Raw genomic sequence first — 26,367 nt, forward strand, 5'->3', positions numbered from 1 at the left:
AACCGCATTGAAATCGTTATTATATTGGCAATTTGTCACTAAAATCTCTCACTAAACAGTCATATGTTCACATGCATATAGTCATTTGTAAAACTCGATTATGGTTTTTTAATCTTCACGCGGAACCAATATCGATTATCGAGCTGGGGACTGTTTATTAAATTTGTAAAATTTAACCAAAATCTCTCACAAACAGCCATTCAACTCAATACACCTTTGATTGTGGAACTAACACTCACATGTGTTGCGTGGATTCGTGAGCATTGCACGTGCATATATTCATTTGTGAAACTCAAATATTGTTGTCTATTCTTCACGTGAAACCATTATCGAGAGGTGAAGCCTTTACAAAACTCTTTCATAGCGACTTTGATCTTCTTTCTACCACATTTCATCCTTCCTTTCAGCTTTATTGTCTATCTTCTGAGTTTCTTTCTTTCATCCAACAAGAACAAATGGCCGATGCAATCCTCTATGGCGTTGTGCAGACGATCATTGAAAGCTTGGGCTCTTCCACTCTCAATCAGATCGGATCGATCTGGGGTGTCAACGATGAGCTTGAAAAAATGAAAAACACTATTTCCACCATTCAAGCTGTACTTGAGGATGCAGAGAAGCAGCAGGTCAAGAACCACCAAGTCAAGGACTGGCTCATGAAGCTCAGAGATGCAGCTTTTGATGCGGATGATTTGTTGAGCGAGTTCTCCACTTATGTGTTGCAGCAAGAGGTGATGGATGGTCATGAAATTGTAAAGAAGGAACGCACTTTCTTTTCTAGTTCAAACCAACTTGTTTTTGGTAATGAGATGGCTGGCAAACTAAGTGCTATGAGGGAGAGGTTTAATGATATAGCGAGTGATAGGAACAATTTCCAATTGATAGAGCGTCCTTTAGAGACACGGGCTGTGAGTAGGGAGAGGGAAACTCACTCGTTTGTTCGTGACAAAGAAGTTATCGGGAGAGAGGAGGATAAGAAGGCCATCATAGGTCAATTGCAAGACTCTGATGTGAAAGAAAATGTTTCGTTCATATCCATAGTAGGAATTGGTGGGCTAGGGAAGACCACACTTGCTCAATATGTATACAATGATAAGATAGTCAAGGCTCATTTTGAATTGAAAATCTGGGTGTGTGTTTCTGATGTATTTGACGTGAAAACAATTGTTGAAAATATAATTATATCCGCAACTAGGAAAAAACCTGAAAGCCTTATAATGGAACATTTGCAAATTGAACTTCGCGAAATTCTTAATCAAAAGATGTATTTACTTGTGTTGGATGATGTGTGGAATGAGAATGAAGAAACATGGGGTAAATTGAGAACTCTTTTGTTGGATGGTAAAAGGGGAAGTAAGGTGGTGATAACTACACGGACTAAATTGGTTGCACATATTACCAGCCCAATGTCACAATATTCTCTAAAGGGCCTGTCAGAGGATCAGTCTTGGTCATTATTGAAGCAAATGGCATTTGAAGAAGGGCAAGAGACCATCAATACTAACTTTAAAGCAATTGGTATGGATATAGTAAAAAAATGTAAGGGAGTGCCTCTTGCTATAAAGATAATAGGACGGGTCTTAAATCACAAAAAAACAGAAGCTGAATGGTCATACATCAAGAATATTGAACTCACTAAGGTACCTAAGTTGAAAGATGGTATTATGCCAATTTTAAAATTGAGTTACGATTATCTCCCACCACACTTGAAATGTTGTTTCACATATTATTCATTGTTTCCCAAAGATTATTTGATTGATAAGTTGAAATTGATACAATTATGGATAGCACAAGGATTTATCCAGTCTCCAGATGAAGACTTACTACTAGTGGATGTTGCCGATGATTACTTCAAGGAGCTACTTTGGAGATCCTTCTTCCAAGAAGCAGAAGAAGATGAAGGCAAGAATAGAAGGTTTAAAATGCATGATTTAATTCATGATCTTGCATAATATGTATCAGAGACTGATTGTACACTGGTTGATTCCAATGCAAAAAATGTGAAAGAAAAAGGACACCATCTATCGTTTCCATTTTACAATGTTTCATTCTTTGAGGAGAATTTAAGCAAGTTGGTTAAAGCAAACAAGATACGAACATTTATATTGGTGTACAATAATTGGGCCTATGATCAGGGAAGAATTGAAGAATCATCTCTCGAAAAACTTATTTCTAGTTTTAGATTCTTGCGTGCATTAGACCTACATGGTTTAAATATGAAGATGTTGCCAGATACCATAGGTACTTTGATGCATCTAAAGTACCTTGACCTTTCCTCTAATCATATTGAGATTCTCCCTAGTTCAATTACAAAATTGGTGAATTTGCAAACATTAAAACTCTTTCAGTGTACAAAGCTTAGGGAGTTGCCGGTAAGGATTCAAAAAATGGTCAGCCTCAAGCACCTTGACCTAGAAGATTGTGAGAATTTGACTCATATGCCACCTGGATTAGGGCAATTGACTTCTCTTCAAACATTAAACTTATTTGTTGTGAGTAATGGTTCTTCCAGGGGACTAGTAGAATTAAACAAGCTAAACGACCTGAGAGGAAATATAAAGATTATAAATTTGGCATGGGTAAAAGATGCCACCTCAGAATTCAAGGTTGCAAATTTGAAGGAGAAGGAACATCTCAATGGATTGAGATTATTTTGGAATCCGGAGGGTGATGATGGTGTAGATGCTAGTGATGATGAAAATTCCGTGGAGGGTGATGATGGTGTAGATGCCAGTGATGATGAATTTCATTCCGTGGAGGGTGTAGATGCCAGTGATGATGAAAATTCCATGGAGGGTGATGATGGTGTAGATGCCAGTGATGATGAAAATTCCATGGATAGCCTCCAACCACACGAGCATTTAAAATATTTGAAAGTGGACGGGTACATGGGTGTGAGAGTTTCAAGTTGGCTTTCATTCTTAACAAATCTCGTTGAATTAAGAATATACAATTGTAAGAAGTGCCAATATTTGCCACCGTTGTATCAACTCCCATCTCTCCGAGAACTAGATATTTGGAGTATGGATGGTCTGGAGTACATGACAGACGGGGATATGAATGATGAGATATCTGCTTCACTGGCATCACCATCAACATTTTTCCCATCCCTTGAGATACTGAACCTCACTGCTTGCCGAAATCTAAAGGGATGGTGGAGGAGTGTGGATAAGGGGAATGTGGCAACAACGACATCAACAATATCATCATCATCATCATCAACTAATCACTATCACCAACACATGCCGTACTTTCCGCGTCTTTCTTCTTTTTATTTTATGGGATTGCCCTACGATGACTTGCATGCCGCTATTTCCAAATCTTGAAAAAGGGCTTGAATTGAAGAATAGCAGTTTGAAGGCATTGGAAGAGACAATAGAGATGAATAATAGGGGAGGAAGGGCTTCTTCATTTCCGTCCTCTTCCTCTTCCTCTTCCTCCTTCTTCTCCCCTCCTCTCCCCAAATTAAAGTATTTGGTTTTGAGTCTGGAGTTGGAGTCTTTGCCAGAGGAGTGGTTTAAAAACCTAACTTCTCTTGAGAGTTTAGTGCTTTCGGACTGTCCCAATCTGACGTCACTTCCCGAAGGGATGAGTCACCTCACCTCTTTACAGACCTTGAAAATTATGGGCTGTCCCTAATTAAAGCAAAGATGCGAGAAGGAAAATGGAGAGGATTGGGATAAGATTTCTCATTTCCAAACGTATATAAGGAAAAGTGTTTTCTTATACTTTTCTCCTCCCTTCTTTTCCTTTCACTTATTTCTTTTCCTTTCTCTTCTCTCAATTGCAACCAAACAAAGTGTTAAAACAGTTTGGTTTTTTTGTAAATAAATATAGATGTTGGGGCATTTGTCAAAGATGAAGCTTCAAAGAATTTTCCTACCCCACTGATTGGCTAGCTTTTCAAAGTCTTTCTTTCATGAAGATTTTTCAATCTCCTACTTTTATCACATCATTTCATCTTTTCTTCCCTGAAATTACATTTATCTGTAATTTCATGGAAGTGAGTTAAAGCACTAAAGTCTCAAAAATTGAATAGACATAGTCAAATCATGTTTTATGTAATTGCTTGTGTTATGATACTGGATTTGAAACTTAGAAGTTGGCATATACAATTTACCTTTGGCTACTGGTTGCTGTTGTGGTTTAGAATGAGTGAAAATATATACTAAGTTTACTTATTCATAAAAGTCACAGGTAATATGACATTAAACTATTATGTTTTATTTACAAGATATTTGAAAGTAAAAACATTAAAATACAAAATGAACTTATTAGCACTTTCGAGTCTGTATTGCTTGGTTATGGCCAAAGCTAATCGGATTTATGGCCAAAGCTAATCGGATTTATGCCCAGGCTAAGAGATTGACATTGGGAAATAAGGGGAAAATTATGGTTTTTGTGATTGTAACATTTTTTGATAATGTGATTAACACTTTGGGAGAATTAGAAATATGAGAAATAGTAGGGCACCATTGGAGGACTCTGAAATACTAGAGAAGGAAACGTAGGCAAGGGATTTTTTAGTTGCTATCTATTTGTCTCCCCCAGCCCATGCTAAAAAGCCCCACAATTAGCCCCTTTTATGTTTAAGCCCCACAATTAGCCCCTTTTATGTTTACAATTCTCTGTTCCTTTCACTTTTTAAATTTTATTTCACGTGGCATAATTGATTAAGCCCTATAATTAAAATTTAGGGGTCTAAAGTCTAAACTATTGCCTAGTTTAATTAGGTAATTTAATTTCTCATGTTGAATATAATATGGTATTTGAATTTAATTGGATAACCTGATATATTTCACCTGAGGTGCTATAAGTAAGTTTTATCCTAAAATTTAATGTTTTGCCATCCTTAGGGTTTTTTTTTTTTTTTTTTATTTTTATATAACTTTTATGTTATAATTCAAAAATGTTAAGGTGTGAAAGAGTTGACTAGGGGGAAAGAAAAGCTTTTAATTGAAATCAATACAACAATACCCCAATTAAAAATTTTAAGAACTCCTAGTCGTTCTCTAGGGATCATTTCCAAAAATTCCTCGAAATTATTTGGGTTCAAAGAGCCATGGATTGGCTTAAATAAATTATATATATATATATATATATATAAAAAGGACAATTCCCCAATTAAGTACCTTGGTATTCGATTTTTATAGAAAATAAAAGAATGGGATTCCTCATCATTAAAGGGGAAAAAAAGTAGTAGCCTTTTTTGTGTTAAATTAAAATTACTCTAGCCATTTGTAAATTGGTGATGGAAATAAGGTAAAGTAAATCAAAATTGTAAAACTGTGTATTTTTATGTTAAGGGGGGTTAAAAACTTAAAATGAAGTGAGTATTTTGTAAAAAATTAAAAATTAAAAATACGTTAGTTTTTTTGTGAAATAAAAAATAAAAAATCTGTAATAGAACTATGGAAATAAATTAGGATGTTCCTTCCAACATGCATTATTGTTGTATGGGCCCTATCTTTTGGAAAACTTAAATTATTCTTTGTACTGCATTTCGCGTGGTCAGAGAATTACTGTTTCTAGTCTTTACTTTCTAGAGAAAAAACAACGAAGAGAAAAAGCGTGGCACTGCTGGTGCTAGATCGAATAATTTGCTGTTGCGCCAAGGAAATTTCGTGGAAGAAGGATATACAGCTAGCGAACCTGCCTCAGCCTTTTGCTAAAATTTATTTAGTTTAAAAGCTTGCTAAAATATATTTTTACACGAAAAAAAAAAAAAAAGTAGGAACAAGTGAAGGGCTAAAAAGTAAAATAATTAGTTAATAAACTTGTTCCAAACACACGTATATAAAGATGTTAATAGCTGTAGATAAGGTAAATTTCATTCACATATTCTGGGGTTTTGAATTAATGTCAACCGAATTGAAAACTTTTCAAAACTAATCAATTTAGTGTTCGTTTGGTAAAAATTATTTTTGCCAACTTATTTTACTATTTAATTTATTTGTGTTATTAATCATGAGTCCTAATCCACTTTTTGGTATTATTTATAGTTTTCACTATATTTTTTTATCTAACTTTTACTCTTATTTATAGTATTTTCAACAAAAAATTTTTAGTTTCAATAAAATAAATGGATTCAAATAGATTATTAGTCCTTAAATCCAATTTAGTCCATAAATACTATAAGGCAAGTTAGTCATTTTTCACAACTGTATTTAAGAACTAATTTTATATTAAAGACCAAATTAATTAGTTTTAGAAAGTTTTGAACATAGTTGATAGTAACTCAAACATCAAGTTACGTTCATGGAATTTATCCGATAAATAATATTGGCAGTCTGCGTTTATCTATCATCGAAGAAATTGACGGTACCCTATGCATTGTCAGAAAAGTAAATAAAGCTCAGAGTAATTTGTTATGTCATTTTCTCACTTTTTCTTTTCTTGAAAAACTGAAGACGTGTGAGCTTTCTACTGAAGTTGGTGGAAATTTTGTGGAAACAGCATAATTATTGAGTATTGACGCAGGTCTTTGCTGTCAGGAAAGTAAGAAAAATTGAGCAGAAAATTAAAGACCAAATTAATTAGTTTTAGAAAGTTTTTTTTTTTTTTTGCTGAATTAGTTTTAGAAAGTTTTGAACATGGTTGATAGTAACTCAAACATCAAGTTACGTTCATGGAATTTATCCGATAAATAATATTGGCATTCTGCTTTTATCTATCATCGAAGAAATTGACGGTACCCTATGCATTGTCAAAAAAGTAAACAAAGCACTGAGTAATTTGTTATGTCATTTTCTCACTTTTTCTTTTCTTGAAAAACTGAAGACGCGTGAGCTTTCTACTGAAGTTGGTGGAAATTTTGTGGAAACAGCATAATTATTGAGTATTGACGCAGGTCTTTGCTGTTTACAGCCAATTCTCTGCACCTATTTTGAGGCCAAAATGGCCAAATATCACCGATTTTTAAAATTTTTTTTTGTAAAAAAATACTGTTTCGAAACTATATAGAGAAACGTCAGTTTTTATGGTACTCGAGTTTTTTAAACTCGAGTTCTTAGGAGTTTTGCCACCGTGGCACTGCTGAGGTTGAAATTGGGTAATTAAAAAAAATTATGTGGTACTCGAGCATGGTAAACTCGAGTACCATGCAACACAAGCTCGAGTACAATTTTATAACAAAATGCTGTTTTTTTTTTTCTAAGGTACTCGAGCTTAAACATAAACATAAAAATAAGTAGCTTTTTTTACATTTTTATTTATTTAAATAGAAGCATTGTAAAATATAGAGATTTTAATTTCAAAATATGAATTTAATTTCTACATTAAGTAAAATTGGTCACTGTTTTCTCACAAAAATTGTTCACTGTTTTCTGCATAAATTATTTCTAGCATTTTGCATAAAATTATTTTCTGTTCAACATTATTTAAAAAATTGTTCACTCTCTTTTCTGTGTAAATTATTTTCTGTTCACTATTTAAAAAATCGTTCACTGTTTTCACAAATCCAAAGCCTCTTCTGAGGAATTTGTTGCCCACAACCCTTATTTCCCATATGACCAGCAACTGTTTGGACATGATGAAAATAACACTCAAGATCTTCAAGAAGATTGATCTTATTTGTCTTATTTGTCTGGCCTGCACAAAGGCCAAAAATGCTACAATTTCACTGTTGTTTTCCACTACTGATGATGATGTTCTAAAAAAGGATTCTCCATGTTTTCCGCGACTTTTAGTCACATCTATTACTGTTAACTTTTACTTTTCACTGTTAACTTCTACTGTTCACAAGTACTGTTCACTTATAATTTTGCCTATTTAAGGGGGGTTGTCCCTTAGAGTTTTCACTCAAGTTTTATTTCAGATTTCTCTTCCCTTAGGAAGCCTTCTTAGAAAGAGAATTCACCCTACTTCTACTACTACTACCTTGTTCACTACAAACCTTGTAACTAGGACTAGTTCAAGCTTTGTAACTGTTAACTTGTATTGTTGAGATCTTGTATTCACTACTACTGTAAGTGTTTATCCTACTTTCAATAACAAGTATTTTCAGTTTTATGTTCATTGTTCTATTTGTTACTACCGCCACCTTGGACGGATTACCGACATAACGGATGGTTCTAAATTGCTTTCATTTTCTTTGAATTATTTTGATATATACTGCTTGGCTGGTTCTACCGCCTTATTATTGTTCATACTTTCAAGTTATTTATTTTCAAGTTACGTACATTATTTTCATTACAATATTACTGTGCTTCCGTCTCTTCCCATCAGCTGTGCGTCTTTCCCCCTTTATGGTATCAGAGCCACTCTTTTCTGGCCGATGATAGTGTTGTTGTGTCTTTGTTTCTTGTCCGTGTCTACCCGAAGGATTGATATTCCGTTGTTGTGTTCCCTTCTTACCATCGTTAGCACCACCCTAGTCGTAAAGTGAATTCCTAGAACCGAACTGTAAGGCCCGTTTGAGCCAAGAGAGGGCGTGTAGGGCATGAGAGGTATAAGGTTGGTTACGGTATGTGTTACGAAATGCAACGGTTGTGAGAAAAACATGATAACTGAGTGTTGAATCTAGGATAGTATGGATAGGTTGTGGAGATCCAACTCCTCTATCAGCTCCAGGACTAGTTGTCCTCCTGATATTGTAAATGAAGAAGATCACACTATTGATGATAATGAGTTGATCCCTGATTTTTGTAATTGGAATGTTCCTAAAGTTGATACTAAAATTGTTTATAAAACTAGTTTTGTTGAAAGTGCTTTTCATTCTGCTTACAAAGCCAGAACTGTTGAACAAATTTTCTCTATTTCAAAAGTTCAAGAAAAATGCTATTTGTTCACTAAAAGAAATATTAATGACTTCCTAGCTACTAAAAAATTCAGTTATTTGCATATTGGTATGGTTCAAGTTGCTATTAAACCACTTATCCGAAAGGGTATTAATGCTTCTGTTCTCATGTGTTTAAGAGATGCTAGATTTAAGATTTTTAAAGATAGAATTCTTGGTATGATTACTGCTTCTATGTATGATGGTCCTGTTTATTTTAATTGTTATCCTGATCTTACTCTTACTTTGGATGATCCTAATATTGTTAAAGCTTTGACATTGAATATTGCTTCATCTGGTTATCACATGGAAGAAGGTAGTAAGCCTTTTGCTTTGATTTATCGCATTTATTACAGATTATTAAGTACTCAAATGAACCCATGTGCTAAGATTCCTAGAGAACCTTCTGGTAAAACCATGTTAATTCAATGTTCAACCCCTAATGCTAAAATTCAAGTTCCAAAAATGATTCAATGGCAAGATGTTAAGCTTCCTAATGATTGGTTGTTAGAGCAAGAATCCCCTCCTGCCAAACTTGTTTTTGATGAACTTGAACTCACCCATATTCAACAATATCTTGATGGTACTGTTAAAATAAGTTTTCAAAACAATCTACCTTTGAGGATCAACGAAGGAAGACATTCCTTTGCTGGATCTGAAAGTATTTCAAAAAGAGATCAAGAGATCAATGATTTTTTGAAAAAGAATTTAGAAAGACCCAATGATTTTTTGAAAAAGAATTTAGAAAAACCCTCTGATTTAAAGTTAAAAGGAGTTTCCAGTAGTAATTCACAAGTTAGCACTCCTTTCTATTCCACTAAAGCTGAATCTTCCTCTCCTTATGGCAATGTTGCTATTGATGATGAAGAAGACTCTGTTTCTGTTACTCCTTCCGATTTTGACTCTCCTTTTATTGAAAATACTTCTGTTTACCAAAATCAATTGAGAGTTTTAACTGTTTTAAACGATGATTTTGAAATTGATTGGGATTCTCTATACAATGAGTTTATGCTTTCAAAAAACAGACTTAAAAGAAAATATTTCCAAAATAATTTTGCTCAGTCTGAAAAAGACCGTGTTAAGAGAAAATGGTTGGAAAAGATGAATCAATGGAAAAAACATATTTTGTTTTTTGATTTTCTTGAAAACCATTATATTTCAAAAGATGAGGTTTCAAAACAACATTTAAATGTGATAAAGAAATCAAATTTTGTTAAAATAGATAAAACCATTATTAGGTCTAGTCATCCTCCTCTTGAGCCAATTTTGATAACTACTAAGAAGGATGAAGTGACAAAAGAGGAAGTGAAGGCATCTCCTTTCAAAGTTGCTGATGATCAAACTCCCATTGTTAGTCTTATTGAACAAAACAATTTTACTAATCAATCTTTGCATATTATTGGTCAACAGCTTGACCGTATTGAAGAAAAAATTGTTGAAAAACCTGTTTCTGAAAAACCTGTTTCTGTTAAAACTAAGAAACCTTTGATTGATTTACCCAGTCAAAGAGAAAAAGTTATGTTTAGAACTTCTCAGTCCAAGACTCTTGAAATTGTTGCAAAATGCTTTAATAAAAAGAAATCCAAAGAATTAACTGTTAATGATCTCCAACATGAAATTAATATTGTTAAACAAGAGATAAATGAATTAAAACATGAATTTAAAAGCATGAAAAGTGATAACAATAATCTCAAACAAGAATTAATAAACAAGATGAGCACAACGATGGAGCTGAATCTAGTCAACAGGCTCTTCTTTCTGACAAAGGTATTGTTGATGATCCTCAACTTGCTCTCACTTTCAACAAAACTAGTTTTATAAACAGTTTTAGTATCAACTTTAGGAACATTCCAATTACGAAAATCAGGGATCAACTCATTATCATCAATAGTGTGAGCTTCTTCATTTACAATATCAGGAGGACAACTAGTCCTGGAGCTGATAGAGGAGTTGGATCTCCACAACCTATCCATACTATCCTAGGTTCAACACTCAGTTATCATGTTTTTCTCACAACCGTTGCATTTTGTAACACATACCCTAACCAACCTTATACCTCTCATGCCCTACACGCCCTCTCTTGGCTCAAACGAGCCTTACAGTTTGATGCTTTCGAATGTTTCAAGAAATGCTATCGGTGTGATGCTTATGGAGCTAAATTCCCTGCTTTGCTTCACTTTGTTAAAAAGCATAAAATACCTTGGATATTAAAATGGCAATATGAAAAAGATGGTGGGGCAAATTCCCTCACACTCAGCGAATTATTGCTACTATTTCCAGAGAATTTTCATCTACTGCTGCTCTACCCATTGCCAAGGATCATTCCCCAGTTCAAACCCCGGCCCTTACTGATGCTCCCTCTTCTTCCTCCATCAAGAATGCTAAGCCTCCAGCAAAGAATAAGAACTCCCCTATTGACAGTTTGAGAAAAAATCCTGATGCTCTTTTGGCTCTACTCAAGTGGACAGAAGAAGCTGTTGCCAATCGTCCTATTGATAGAGCCATTCAATTTGCTAATAAATTTCTTGATGTTATCACTGATAAAACACAACTCCAAAAATTTCTTGGGTCATTAAATTATGTTGCTAATTTCTACAAGGATATGAGGAAACAATGCAAACCTTTGTTTGACTGGCTAAAAACTAATCCCCCTCTTTGGTCTGATGTTCATACTTCCCTTGTTAAACAAATCAAATCTCATGTTAAGACATTGCCTTGTCTTGGTATTCCTAATGTTGGTGCTTTCAAAATTGTTGAAACCGATGCCTCTGACATTGGTTATGGTGGTATTCTGAAACAAAGAGTTTCTCTTGGGTCACCTGAACAAACTGTTCGTTTCTATTCAAGGGTTTGGAATAATGCACAGTTAAATTATAGTACTATTAAAAAAGAAATTTTATCTATAGTACTATGTATTTCAAAATTTCAAAGTGATTTGTTAAACCAAAAGTTTTTGTTACGTGTTGATTGCAAAAGTGCTAAATATGTTATTGAAAAAGATGTTGAAAATATTGCTTCAAATCATATTTTTGCTAGATGGCAAGCTATTTTAAGCATTTTTTATTTTGATATTGAATATATTAAAGGATCTCAAAATACTATCCCTGATTTCCTTACCCGTGAATTTCTGCAGTGTCACAATGGCAAGTAGAAGACCCAAAGATAATCATCCTGCTGAAACCTCCAAACAAATTGTTAAAAAAGAACCTGCTTCTCCCCTTGAAACTGCTTTTCCCAGAAATTCCTATAGCCCTCAATACATCAAAAAACAATATTTACAACACCTGTTTTATATTGAACCTAACAGGGTCTCCATTTCTGATCGTCTTAAACTTGCTAAAATTTATTTCCCTTCGATGTTTCACTGGATTCCTGAGCACAGAGAAAAAAATTTAAATTATTATTCTGATCTTCTGCGCCATGAGAAATCTATTATTATTAACACCATATCTGACAAAGATGATACCTCCAAAATTATTTACCACAGTGTTTACTTGGTCAATTTTATTTCTGAAGAAAAATGGGGCTCTTCCCTTACTTCTACTAGAACAATGCGAAGTTCCCCCATTCCCTATTCATAATATGATTATATTACTGCTTGGTCGAGATTCATGCTGCACCAGAATGAAAACATGTCTCATTCCTGGTTTGTTAACTTTGACAAAAGTTTCAATGGTTATTTGCCTCTTTGGTTCAATTGTTGGTGGACCCAATTTGGCCCTATTGCTGTTTTATGAGAAAACAGTGAACAGTTTTACTTAATGTAAGAAACTGATTTTATGAATGCAGTAAGCAGATTTAAATATATAGTAAACATGATGTGCATAGTGCAAATTTTATTAATGTAGAAACATTTTTTATCAATGCAAAAAAACAAATTCATTCATAGTGAAATTTAAACATGAAAAAGCATTCAGATTTGGCGTTCAAATTTTGAAAACACGATTTCACTAGGTGTTTTATGAGAAAACAGGGAACAATTTTTTAAACAATGAACAAAAAATAATTTACGCAAAAAAGAGAGTGAACAATTTTTTAAATAATGCTGAATAGAAAATAATTTTATGTAGAATGCTATAAATAGTTTATGCAGAAAACAGTGAACAATTTTTATGAGAAAACAGTGAACAGTTTTATTTAATGCAAAAAACAAATTTTATGAATATAGTAAGCAGATTCAAATATACAGTAAACATGATGTGCATAGTGCAAATTTTATTAATGTAGAAACATATTTTATCAACGCAAAAAAACAAATTCGTTCATTTTGAAATTTAAACATGAAAAAACATTTAGATTTGGCTTTTAAAATTAGAAAACAAGATTTCACTAGGTGTTTTATGAGAAAACAGGGAATAATTTTTTAAATAGTGAACAGAAAATAATTTACGCAGAAAAGAGAATGAACAATTTTTTAAATAATGCTGAACAGAAAATAATTTTATGCAGAATGCTAGAAATAGTTTATGCAGAAAACAGTGAACAATTTTTATGAGAAAATAGTGAACAGTTTTACTTAATGCAAAAAACAGATTTTATGAATGCAGTAAGCAGATTCGAATATACAGTGAATATGATATCCAGAGAGCAAATTTTATTAATGTAGAAATAAATTTTATCAATGCAGAAAAAAAAATTCGTTCATTTTGAAATTTAAACATGAAAAAGCATTCAGATTTGGCTTTTAAAATTAGAAAACAAGATTTCACTAGGTGTTTTATGAGAAAACAGGGAACAATTTTTTTAAATAGTGAGCATAAAATAATTTACGCAGAAAAAAGAGTGAACAATTTTTTAAATAATGTTGAACAGAAAATAATTTTATGCAGAATGCTAGAAATAGTTTATGCAGAAAACAGTGAACAATTTTTATGAGAAAACAGTGAACAGTTTTACTTAATGCGAAAAACAAATTTTATGAATGCAGTAAGCAGATTCGAATATACAGTAAACATGATGGGCAGAGTGCAAATTTTTTAATGTAGAAACAGATTTTATCAATGCAGAAAAATAGATTCGATTATTGTAAAATTCAAACATGAAAAAGCATTCAGATTTGGCGTTTAGATTTAGAAAAAACGATTTCACTAGGTGTTTTATAAGAAAACAGTAAACGATTTTTTAAATAGTGAACAGAAAATAATTTACACAGAAAAGAGAGTGAACAATTTTTTAAATAATGTTGAACAGAAAATAATTTTATGTAAAATGCTAGAAATAGTTTATGCAGAAAACAGTGAACAATTTTTTTGAGAAAATAGTGAATAGTTTTACTTAATGTAGAAATTAAATTCATATTTTGAAATTAAAATCTCTATATTTTACAATGCTTCTATTAAATAAATAAAAACTTAAAAAAAACCTACTTATTTTTATATTTATGTTTATTTGTCGATAATCCCAAAAAAAAAAAAAAATTACTAGGTACTCAAGCTTGGTGAGCTCGAGTACTCTATAAATAAAATAATCACAATTTTATGTTTATGTTTATTTGTCGATAATCCAAAAAAAAAAAAATTTACAAGGTACTCGAGCTTGTTGAGCTCGACTACCTTAGAAATAAAATTTAAAAAAAAAAGCATTTTATTATAAAATGGTACTCGAGCTTGGTATACTCGAGTATTGTGTTGCATGGTACTCGAGTTTATCATGCTCGAGTACCACATAATTTTTTTTAATTGCCCAATTTCCATTTCAGTAGTGTCACGGTGACAAAACTCCTAGGAACTCAAGTTTAAGAAACTCAAGTACTATAAAAAGTGGTATTTCTCTATGTAGTTCCGAAACAGTATTTTTTTACAAAAAAATTTTAAAAATTGGTGGTATTTGACCATTTTGGCCCTATTTTCACTATGTACACAACTTTTATTCTTGCTTTTTTTTTTTTCTTTTTTTTTTTGTTAATACATGTCATTTTACTTTCCAGTCAATTATTGAGCAGTACTGGGGCCTTCTTGTCTTTCACACGAAACCATTATCGAGGAGTGAGCTGTTGTTAAAGTAGTAATTATTGAGCAGTAGAGCTGTTGTTCACATTTATCTGTGTTTTTCTAAGTGGACTCTTGCCTTCACATAACCAGCCAAGTCTTCCAGCCACTTTAATCTTCCTCCTCCAATATTTCAAACTACTCTCTATCAGCTAAGCCTGCTACGTTTTCTTTCTTCCAACAAGAAGAGATGGCTGATGCAATCCTATATGGCGTTGTGCAGACGATCATTGAAAGCTTGGGCTCCTCCACTCTCCAACCGATCGGATCGATTTGGGGTGTCAAAGATGATCTCGAAAAAATGAAGAACACTGTTCTCGCTATTCAAGCTGTACTTAAGGATGCGGAGGAGCAACAGGTCGAGAATCACCAAGTCAAGCACTGGCTCATGAATCTCAGAGATGCAGTTTATGATGCGGATGACTTGTTGAGCGAGTTCACCACTCATGTGTTGCAGCTAGAGGCGATGGATGGTCATAAAATCGTAAAGAAGGTACGCATTTTCTTTTCTAGTTCAAACCAACTTGTTTTTGGTGTTGAGATGGCTCGCAAACTAAGGGCTATGAGGGAGAGGTTTAATGATATATCAAATGATAGGGACCAATTTCAGTTGAAGTTGGTAGGTTGTCCTTTAGAGACACGAGTTGTGAGTAGGGGGAGGGATCAAACTCACTCTTTTGTACCTGATGAAGAAGTTATCGGGAGAGAAAATGATAAGCAAGCCATCATAGATCTGTTGTTGGACTTCGATGTGGAAGACAATGTCTCATTCATATGCATAGTGGGGATTGGAGGGTTAGGGAAAACCACACTGGCTCAATATGTATACAATGATAAAAATGTGGAGGATTATTTTGAGTTGAAGATGTGGGTGTGTGTATCTGATGACTTCGATGTTAAAAAAATTGTTGAAAAGATAATTGAATCTGCAACTAAAAGAAAACCTGAGAATCTTGAGATGGATCTATTGCAAAATGAACTCCGGGAACACCTCAACAAAAAGAAGTATTTACTTGTGTTGGATGATATTTGGAATGAGGATGTAGAGAAATGGTGTAATTTGAAAAGACTTTTGATGGGTGGTGCAAAGGGAAGTAAGGTAGTGATAACTACACGAACCAACATGGTTGCGGAGATTACTAGTACCTCATCGTATTTTCTAGAAGGCTTGTCAAGGGATCAATCCTGGTCATTATTGAAGAAAATGGCATTTAAAAAAGACCAGGAGACCATCAGTTCTAACCTCGAAGCAATTGGGATGGACATAGTAGAAAAATGTCAAGGAGTGCCTCTTGCTATAAGGACGATAGGAAAAGTCTTATTCTTCAAAAAAACTGAAGTTGAGTGGTCATACATCAAGAATAATAAACTCATAGATGTAACTCAATTAAGAAATGGTATTATGCCGATTTTGAAATTGAGTTATGATTATCTCCCATCACATTTAAAATGTTGTTTTGCATATTGTTCATTGTTTCCCAAAGATTATTTGATTGATAAGTTGACATTGATACAATTATGGATATCACAAGGTTTTATCCAATCATCAGAGGAGAGTCATCAACTAGAGCATGTTGCCAATGAGTACTTCATGGAGCTACTTTGGAGATCCTTCTTCCAAGAAGCAAAAGAAGTTTTTCCCATGAATAGGTGGTTTAAAATGCATGATTTAATCCATGATCTTGCGCAATATGTATCAGAGACTGATTGTACACTGGTTGATACCAGTGCAAAGAATGTGAAAGAAAAAGGACGCCATCTTTCTTTTCCATTTTACAACGTTTCATTCTTCGAGGAGAATTTAAGCACATTGGTTAAAGCAAACAAGATACGAACATTTATATTGACATATAGTGATTGGAACTATGATCAGAGAACAATTGAAGAATCAACTCTCAAAAAACTTATTTCTAGTTTTAGATACTTGCGTGCATTAGACCTACATGGTTTAAAGATGAAGATGTTGCCAAATACCATAGGTACTTTGATGCATCTAAAGTACCTTGACCTCTCCTTTAATGATATTGAGGTTCTCCCTAGTTGTATTACTAAATTGGTGAATTTGCAAACATTAAAGCTCTATGAGTGTAGAGAGCTTAGGGAGTTACCGGTAGATATTCAAAAATTGGTCAGCCTCAGGCATCTTGACCTAGATGATTGTTGGAATTTGACTTATATGCCATGTGGATTAGGGCAATTGACTTCTCTTCAAACATTAAACTTATTTGTCGTGAGTGAGGGTCCTGTAGGTTCTTCCAAGCATTGCGGTGGGCTAGTGGAATTAAACAAGCTAAATGACCTGAGAGGAAAATTAAAGATTAAAATTTTGGCACGGGTGAAAGATGCAACACTAGTATTCAAGGCTGCAAATTTGAAGGACAAGCAACATCTCAGTACGTTGGTATTAGAGTGGAATTCAGAGGGTGATGATGGTGTAGATGCCAGTGATGATGAAAATTTTGTGGAGGGTGATGATGGTGTAGATGCCAGTGATGATGAAAATTCCATGGAGGGTGATGATCGTGTAGATGCCAGTGATGATGAATTTCATTCCGTGGAGGGTGATGATGGTGTAGATGCCAATGATGATGAAAATTCCATGGATAGCCTCCAACCACACGATAGTTTAAAATCTTTGGAAGTGGAGGGGTACATGGGTGTGAGAGTTTCAAGTTGGCTTTCATTCTTAACAAATCTCGTTGATTTAATGATATTCAATTGTAAGAAGTGCCAATATTTGCCACCGTTGTATCAACTCTCATCTCTACGAGAACTACATATTGAGCTTATGGATAGTCTGGAGTACATAACAGACGGGGATATGAATGATGAGATATCTGCTTCACTAGCATCACCATCAACATTTTTCCCATCCCTTGAGGAACTAAACCTCACTAATTGCCCAAATCTAAAGGGATGGTGGAGGAGTGTGGATAAGGGGAATGAGGCAATATCATCATCATCAACTAATCACTATCACCAATACATACCGTCATTTCCGCGTCTTTCTTGTTTTAGATTCCAGAGTTGCCCTAAGATGACTTGCATGCCGCTATTTCCAAATCTTGAAAAAGGGCTTTTTTTGATTAAGAGCAGTTTGAAGGCATTGGAAGAGACAATAGAGATGAATAATAGGGGAGGAAGGGCTTCTTCATTTCCGTCCTCTTCCTCTTCCTCCTCCTTCTCCCCTCCTCTCTCCAAATTAAAGGTTTTGCAATTGGGTTTGGAGTTGGAGTCTCTGCCAGAGGAGTGGTTTAAAAACCTAATTTCTCTTGAGAGTTTAGGGATTGGGGGGTGTCCCAATCTGACGTCACTTCCCGAAGGGATGAGTCACCTCACCTCTTTGCAGGATCTGGATATTCGCTATTGTACCAATCTGACGTCACTTCCCGAAGGGATGAGTCACCTCACCTCTTTAAAGAGGTTGCTAATCAATAATTGTCCCCAATTAATGCAAAGATGCGAGAAGGAAAATGGAGAGGATTGGGATAAGATTTCTCACATCCCAAATCTTATCATATATTGAACTACTGCATACGCTTCCCTGGTATGTTCTTCACTCTTCTCTGATTTATTTATTTATTTTTTTAAAATTTTAAAAACTTCTTTTATAATTTCTGTAATTCCAGACGCAACATTTTAAAACCAAAATTGAAAAACTCTATAATTTCTTTTTATACACACAAAATGAAAAAAAAAAAAAACAGAACTTTACGTTTTCTTTTTCCCCAGTTTCTTTTTCTTTGCCTAGATATAGCCTGGGCCTCATTATCTGGGTTTCTGAATGTGTGATTGATACTGAAATTGCAGAAAGAACATGACATGGATTTCAAAGAGACAGAAAGGAGGAAAGAAGAAAGCGTAAGTGTTATATACGCGACTCTAAATTTTGTTTATTTTCTTTGAAATTGGGATTTGATTAATTTGTTTTGGTTTTAGTTGTCTTTATGTAAAAATTTGAAATTTTATATAAAAATTTTCTGGGTTTCTTTTAAAATATACATTTTTTATACTTGTTGGGTTCCATTTTAAGTGTCTATTAAAACAAGTATGGCTTTTTGACTCTTCCATTTTGCTAGAACCACTGTTGATTCAACCTTCTCTTCGTAAACAAGAGTTGGCATGTGAAGAAAAATATTGAGCTATTGTGTCTATTGGCAATACTAAAATTTTATAGTTTACAATATTAGCTTGGTTCATACAGGTATAAGAAAATATTTTGAGTTATTGAACTAATGAATTAAGGAGGGGCATACTATCTAAGGCAAGATTAATGTTACAGTGTCTTTTAGGTAGCATCCAAAGGTATTTCCTTTTCTAATGTCCCTATTGTTCTAAACTTGTTTATTTCTTCTTGCTTATGTGTTGCACTATAAATCCACAGACCATTTCCAATGATTTTGGGGTGTCATGAGCTTGATTGTACTGTTTGAAGAAGAGATTGCGAATTGGTCATTACTGATATACTGCACTGATAATTATGTTTAAGGATTTCTAGGTTGAGATTAGGTTTAAAGAATAGCTGGATATGGTTATAAACTCTAACGAACAAATGCACAAAGGATAGTAAGGAAGAAAAGGAAGAAGAAAAAAACAGAGAGGGTGAGAGAGAGATGAGACAATATTGCCTCAGAATCAGAAGGAGGCCTTTTATGGAGTTTCAGCTAGAAAATAATTACTAGAATCTTCATTGTCAGTTGGGTGCAACCACTTAAAATTCTAATTATCGATGTTTTTAGTTGTTTGTCCATAACTTTCTTAAATGGAGATGACATCTGCATAGTGTATTATTCTATTATATATATTTTTTTTGCTACTGATCTTTTGGAAAATTTATTTACTCTTTCTTTATGCAGAGATATTTTGAAGTGCAAAGCAAATTTTTGAAAGGGTGCTTGCAGGAAACAAGGGACGATTGGTAAAAACATCTCACATCCTAGGTATGTGCTTAACTGTTTATTCTTTGCTTTTTCTAATGATGAGAAACATCTCAGTTGATCTCATATGCAGAACCAATTGAGGGCTCTATAATTTTGCAACAAGTCAGCTAATGAAGCATAGAGAAATCAAGGTTTTATAGCTTACATAATTGTAGCTTGGTTCATAAGGTGTATAAGAAAAGGAGTTGAAATTATAGAAGTAATGAACAATGAAGTTTATACAGGATAAAATCAGGGTTATAGTGTCTTTTAGGCTCCATCTAAAGGTAGACCTTTTCTGTCATCCTTAGAGTTCTAAACTTTGGGGATTTTTTCTTGGTCTTGTGTCACGTTAAAGATCCATAAGCGGCCTTTTCTTATGAATTTGGGTCTCATAATAGTGATTATACTTTCAGAAGAAAGGTATGTCAGTTGGTCTAGAATGGCAGCAGGCATTGTACTGCAGTAATAATCAGAAGAGTTAGGAATTTTAAAATTGAAATTAGACTTAAGGAATAGCTGGTTGTGGTTAAAATTCTGCAGAGTGAAGCAAAATATATATGTATGTGAGAGAGAGAGAGAGAGAGAGAGCACTGCATATATGGAGAAAGAGATTGCATATATGGAACTTATGACTTAGGTTTGTGGTCCTTCACTTTTGTCTCAGTTTGTTCCAACATGTTCCTATGCTTTGGCCTGTTATGTCTATTTAGACATTATGTTGGAAAGATTTGTTCCATATGTTCTGATGCTATCGGCTGTCACGTATCTTTCGACTTGTGTCTCAGTATTTGTTCATTATCATATGTTTTTATTTTGTGGCCAGTTTTCCTCCTTATGCTCTAAAGTCCTCCAGTTTGAGATAATCTTGAGCATTAGTCTACGGTTAGTAATCTTAACTCTGATACAGGTATCTCCAAATATTGTAGGTAAATTTAGCTTTACAGAAGAGATTACAGTGAAATCTGCTGGAGTTGCTGCCATGAATATTGTGTCCAAGAAATTGAAGAAGAAACATAACATCACTAGCGTGAAGCTGCATAAACATGGGCCGATGCTATAAATGGCTGGGAGTTCCTTGCCATGCATTTGAGTGCAAGATATGCACATTATGTTACAAACATGTAAGCATGAATTACAATTTATTACTCAATTTATGATCAAGCAATGCATTCATTTATTTCTTCTTGGTTGGCTTTATAATTAACAAAAATGAATGGTGTGTATAAGAGATCTCTCCATCCTGTTCTTTAGTGAGGAGAAGGTACTACTTCAATTGAGCTACAAAATCGACTTGTGTTGTATAGATACAGATACATGCATAAGTGGAAAAATTTTATTTTTCCATTTGAATTTGTAGTGAGGTAATGACTTTGTCTCAATTAATAAGTAGGACCTATTCCTGTAAATCTCTTATTTTTTCTTAAGATTCAAAAAATGATCTGATCTCACCTAAGGAAATTAATTTAAGAAAAAAATCATGGTAAGATGTACAAACTAAACCAATGCACAAAATAATGTCTAAGGGGTTAAGTGTTCAAATTGAAATTACAGGGACTATTTTGAATCACATCATAATCTCCAAGGAGTCAATTATTCAAATTGAAAATACATGGACTAAATTGTGCTTATATATGAATCAAGAATGTGAGATAAAAAATCCCTTTATTCTTCCAAGTTACATGCACTGCAACCAGGGCTGAGGAGGGGGTCTTTTAGCCAATATATATTTTTAAAATAAAAATAAAAATTCCTAAAATTTTCATCCTTTCCTAACAATGTGGCATTCTTTGGTAGTTTTGAAATCATAAGTTCAATTCTTGATTTCTAAACTTAAAACTGGGCTTGATCTTATATCTCAATAAAAACTGGGCTTGATCTCATGATTTTTTAATTAACTTTTTTACTCGTCATAAAAGAAATATATATATATATATATATATATATTTACATCTAAAGCAGGGAGTTTGGATCCTTTATCAATCAAAAATAAAGAGTCATTCAGCAAAATGACTTCTCAATTTGCCCAAAAAAAGGTTGAAAAGGAGAATTAAATAAATCCTCTAACAAGTTATTTCTACTGTAATGGTAATGATCATACTTTTTTCCTTCTTTCTCACTTTTCCACTCTCTGTCTCCTACGACCTAGTAAACCCAACAACCCATTTTCAAACATCACAACGTTGATTTGATTTAAAGGCCGTGGCTTAACGTGGTTTATCAATTTATTTTCATGGGGTTTTTTTGAAAGAAAGTTGCATTGTTGTGTTATGTAGCAAGTGAAAATGACCGTGCTTCCAGCATTTGATTTTGTGTTGGGTGTAGGTCTGCTCGAGGTTAATGGGGGTGACAATCACATGCATTACATTATTTGGCTTGATTCATTCTACTCTAATATTGTCAAATATGTTTAACTTGTTTGCTTTCTAGTTTAAAACTGTCAGGCTTGGTTAGATTATTGGTTGTGCTTTTCATTATGTGGGTTATGGACATCTTACTGCCATGGCATTTACATTACATGAATTGTGCTTTGTTGTGTTTTCTTTAAGTAAATGTATAAATGCATTGTTGGTTTCCTATTGTTTCTGATGGTGTGGGAATTTGATTTTGTTTTTTTTTTTTTCTCTTTCTGAATCTCTCTACTGCATTTGGGGCCATTTGATTGATTTTTTTTTTTTTTTTTAGTAATAGTATGATTCTTTTTTTAAATATCAATTTTTGTCTGTTAAAACATATAAGAAACAAAAAAAGAGAAGGAATGAATTAATGAATGGGAAAAGAGCAATTGGATATGGGGCTTTCCATTTTAATTTATGAATGGTTAAAGTATCTTGGTTGGTTGCTATGAAAATGTATGAGAAGGTTGTAATTTTAGTTTGAATCTCATGGTTTTGTTGATATGCTTAGTGTATATTTGGTTCCTATGAGAAACTGTATGGTTGTGTTTCTTGTTATTGTGACTAAGTTCTGTTTCACATTTGTTGGAATTTTCAGCAATCACCCTAACGATTCATTGTCATGTAGCCGTATGGGAGATCCCATGGCATCAGTGTTTTACAGCCTAGTTAATTGATGCAAGTTTACCAATGCACTGCGAAGACCCTCATGCCTGCCTGCAACATGTATAGATGTGGGGCTTTGCTCTGCTGCCATTGGATAAAGACTTTGATGTGCCTCTTCGTAACACCTTAAGGTTGTGGGAGCACTGGTTAGCATTCACGGTCCTAACCATATTGGCTTGAATTTGGGTGATAGTTTTATGAATATATTAATGAATAAACTATTGAATATTTATTTATCTATTAGTATATCTTATATATGTTTATCAGAGTGGAGCTCTTTCGGCGTGTGAGTGTGTGCGTGTGTTTCTTTGTAATTTTCTATGAGTAAATTTTTCTTTCTAATTTTCTCTTTGCTCTTTTTTGTAAATTCAGGAATAGCATTTGTGAATATTCTACTTGTTACAAATTTCTAGAGAGATACTATGTGAAGGTTTGAGAAGAGTGTGATTTCCATGTGCAGTGGTTCCAAGCAGAAACCTTCTGAAATAGGTTTCATCATGGGCATTGAATTTGAGAAACAAGACAGTAACATCATTTCAATTTTTCTTGAATTATCTAGCTTTGATGATTTAATTGGATTCAAAAGTTCTGTGGAAGAAGAATGTCATGATATTGATGAGGCAAGCTTGTCGTATGGGAGGAGAATTGGGTCAAACATGATGGATTTGAAGAGAAGACAGCCCTCATGACTGCTACCATGTTTGGAAGCAAGGGTGTGTTGAATTATATACTGGAAACCAGTTGTGTTGATGTTAACCAATAATTAGGCTTGTGGTTTGGATGGGCTTCTGCACCTCATTTTGTTTCTGCTGCGGACTTTGCTATTTCAACTGAGGTTATTAAGCTCCTGCTTGATGCTTCTGCACTTCATTTTGTCTTGTTGCGTACTGTTGACTATGTACAGTAAAGCTTGTTCATTTTATTCTTTCTTTTAGTAAAACTTGTTCATTTTATGCTTGCTATTTCTTTGCTATATAATCGTAATTGTATTTAAGTAATACTGTGTAATAGAAGATGTATTTGGGGTGGATGTTGATTTCTATAATCATGCATTTTGGATAGGCATAATTCGAGTGTTATAAGAGAAGCTGGGGTGGATGCATTTCTATAATCATGAATTCTGGATATGTATTTGGGGTGGATGTTAATGAATTCCTTCTTGTGTTTTATTAAAAAAGAATCTCTTTTTGTCTTCCTCGTAAGATAAGAGAAGCTGCAACAAAAATAGGTGGTGGAAGAGGAGAATGAAGTTTGCTACTACAACAATTGTGGCCAACAAGGGAGGTCATACATTAGTTCCACCATGTGATGGTAACTTGGGGTTAGAGAGAGATTTATTTTTGACATTCATTAGTTTAATAACTGTTGTATTGATAAAAGAACACATGACATCTTATGTATCATGTACTTATCTATAGTATTTCTTTTTTTCAATTTTTTGCTGCTGATATACAGAAACAGTTTGAAGCACAAAGCAAAAATTTGAAAGGGTGCCAGTAGGAAGCAGGGGACGATTGCCAAAAGTTGCTCACATCCTGGAGTTTGAAGGGGATGAAACTGCCCACTAGGTGTGTACTTATTTATTTATCTTATTCTTCTTAGAAGCTCCTATGATTTTTTATTCTGATGAGTAACATTTCATTTGATCTCATATGCAAGTCTAGTGTTCTATTTGTTTGACGTCTCATTTGCAGTAGTTGTAGTGCATCTTCTATTTGTTATCACTTATCACATTCAAAAATAAATTGTAGAGTAATGTTATTGAAAGAGAGGTTGTGTGTGATGTGGAAGAGGAGTGCTCATTTGGAACCTAACATATGGTCCTTCACATTTGTTCAAACATGTACCTATGCGTTGGCCTGTTAGGCTCTCTAGACTCCTCTCTGATGGTGTGTAATGTGCGGTATGTTTGGTTCATCTAATTTGTACTCTTTTAGGTTAATTCACAACCTTTGATCTCTCTCTCTGCATGGAGGAGACCATCAATTATATTTTATCAAGTGACAATATCGTTTGTTCGTAATTTTAAGATCGATTTTTCTTATCCTGCACTTATGCCCTCCAGTTTGTGATCAACTTGAGGATTAGTGTTTGGCTAATAATCTTAACTCTCATATCTCCTATTATTGTAAGTAATTTTAGCTTTACAGAAAATCTTACACTGAAATATGCTGAAGCTTCTGCTATGGATTTTGAGTTCCAAAATATATCCAAAGAAATATAACATGACTAGTCAACATTTTGTTCTTTATTTATTTTTATTTTTTTTATAACAAACATTTTGTTCTTTATGAAGCTGCATAAACATGGGTGGGTGCTATAAATGGTTGGGAGTTCTTTGCAGTGCATTCAAGTTCAAGATATACACGTTATGTTGCAAACATGTAAGCATGAATTACATATTAATCAATTGATTCTTATGCATAGCATTCATTTCTTTTTCTCTTAGTTGGCTTGATAAGTAAGACACGAGTGATGTGTATTAGAGATCTCTCCATCTTGTTCCCTAGTGGAGAAAAAGTACCACATCAATTTAGCTATAGAATGCATTCATTGTGTGATATAGATACAAACACATGTATAAAAAGTTTTCATGTTTTCATTTGAATTTATAGTAAGGTATTGACTTTTCTTTTAGTGTTTTCTTCTTTTGCTTCTTTTTTTTTTTCCTTCTCATTTGTCATTTTCTCTGTTTGTAAATTCTTGAATAGTATTTATAAATATTTTATTTTTTGCAAATTTTGTTGAGAGAGATTGTGTGGAAGTCTGAGATGAGAGTGATTTCCATGTGCAGTGGTACCAAAAGCCTCCTTATATAGGTTTCATCATGGGTGGTGAATTTGAGAAACAAGAGGGTTTGTAGCATCATATCAGTTTTGCTTGAAGACCTTTGATGATGTAATCAGTTTAAAAAATGTTGTTGATGATGCAAGCTTGTGGCATAGGAGAATTGGGTCAAAAATGGGATTTGAAGAGAGGACAGCCCTCATGACTGGAACCATGTTTGGAAGAAAGGCTTGAAGTTGAAACCAGTCATGTCCATGTTAACAAGCTTGCAGTTTGAATGGGCCATGACTCTTAGTTGTCTTTACTGCTTGGGGATTTGCTATTTCTGCTGAGATTATTAAAGTCTTTACTTATGCTTCTGCACATAATTTTGTCATGTTGCAAAAGGTTGACTATGTACACTATTTTCATTTTATTCTGGCTGTTTATTTGCTTTATAGTAATTGTATTTAAGTAATATTGTGTAATAGAACGTGTATATAGTTGGAGTGGATGTTGTATTTTATAGTCATGCATTTTGGGTATAAATCGTAACATGAGTGGGAAAAATGGGAATCTCTATTTTATTCCCTTCTCTATTTCATTTCAGTTACAAGTTAATATTGAAAACAGGGTAAATTATTACTTTGGTCCTTAAGCTTTAAAAAGTTTGTTTTAAAGAAATAATTTTAAACTATTGAAGTTTGTTTTTTGCCCCTAAACTATCAAAAATATTTTACTTTGTCCAACTTAATCAAAAAGTTCGTTTTTATCCCTAAACTATTGAAAGAAATGTTTTTTAGCTCTATTTTTGTCTCTAAACTTTTACAAAAACTTTTTACAAAGTTCAAGAGTGAAGA

The 26,367-nt window shown here is 33.7% G+C and overlaps 2 protein-coding genes across 2 annotated transcripts; both read left to right on the forward strand.

Moving 5' to 3' along the window:
* Positions 1-319: 319 nt before the first annotated feature.
* On the forward strand, positions 320-1,952 carry LOC115968008 (putative disease resistance protein RGA4). Its single transcript, XM_031087196.1, has one exon. It carries the CDS (start codon positions 456-458, stop codon positions 1,947-1,949), a length of 1,494 nt encoding a protein of 497 aa, XP_030943056.1. The 5' UTR covers positions 320-455; the 3' UTR covers positions 1,950-1,952.
* Positions 1,950-26,033, forward strand: LOC115968009 (putative disease resistance protein RGA4). The gene is made up of 11 exons (XM_031087197.1): positions 1,950-2,835; positions 17,181-18,307; positions 18,571-18,621; positions 19,617-19,700; positions 20,609-20,803; positions 22,704-22,887; positions 23,114-23,576; positions 23,920-24,052; positions 24,197-24,309; positions 25,038-25,125; positions 25,536-26,033. Exons 1-2 carry the CDS (start codon positions 2,214-2,216, stop codon positions 18,284-18,286), a joined length of 1,728 nt encoding a protein of 575 aa, XP_030943057.1. The 5' UTR covers positions 1,950-2,213; the 3' UTR covers positions 18,287-18,307; positions 18,571-18,621; positions 19,617-19,700; positions 20,609-20,803; positions 22,704-22,887; positions 23,114-23,576; positions 23,920-24,052; positions 24,197-24,309; positions 25,038-25,125; positions 25,536-26,033.
* The last annotated feature ends 334 nt before the right edge of the window (positions 26,034-26,367 follow it).

Source organism: Quercus lobata, chromosome 11 (assembly GCF_001633185.2).
Source record: "Quercus lobata isolate SW786 chromosome 11, ValleyOak3.0 Primary Assembly, whole genome shotgun sequence".
Taxonomy (NCBI): Eukaryota; Viridiplantae; Streptophyta; class Magnoliopsida; order Fagales; family Fagaceae; genus Quercus; species Quercus lobata.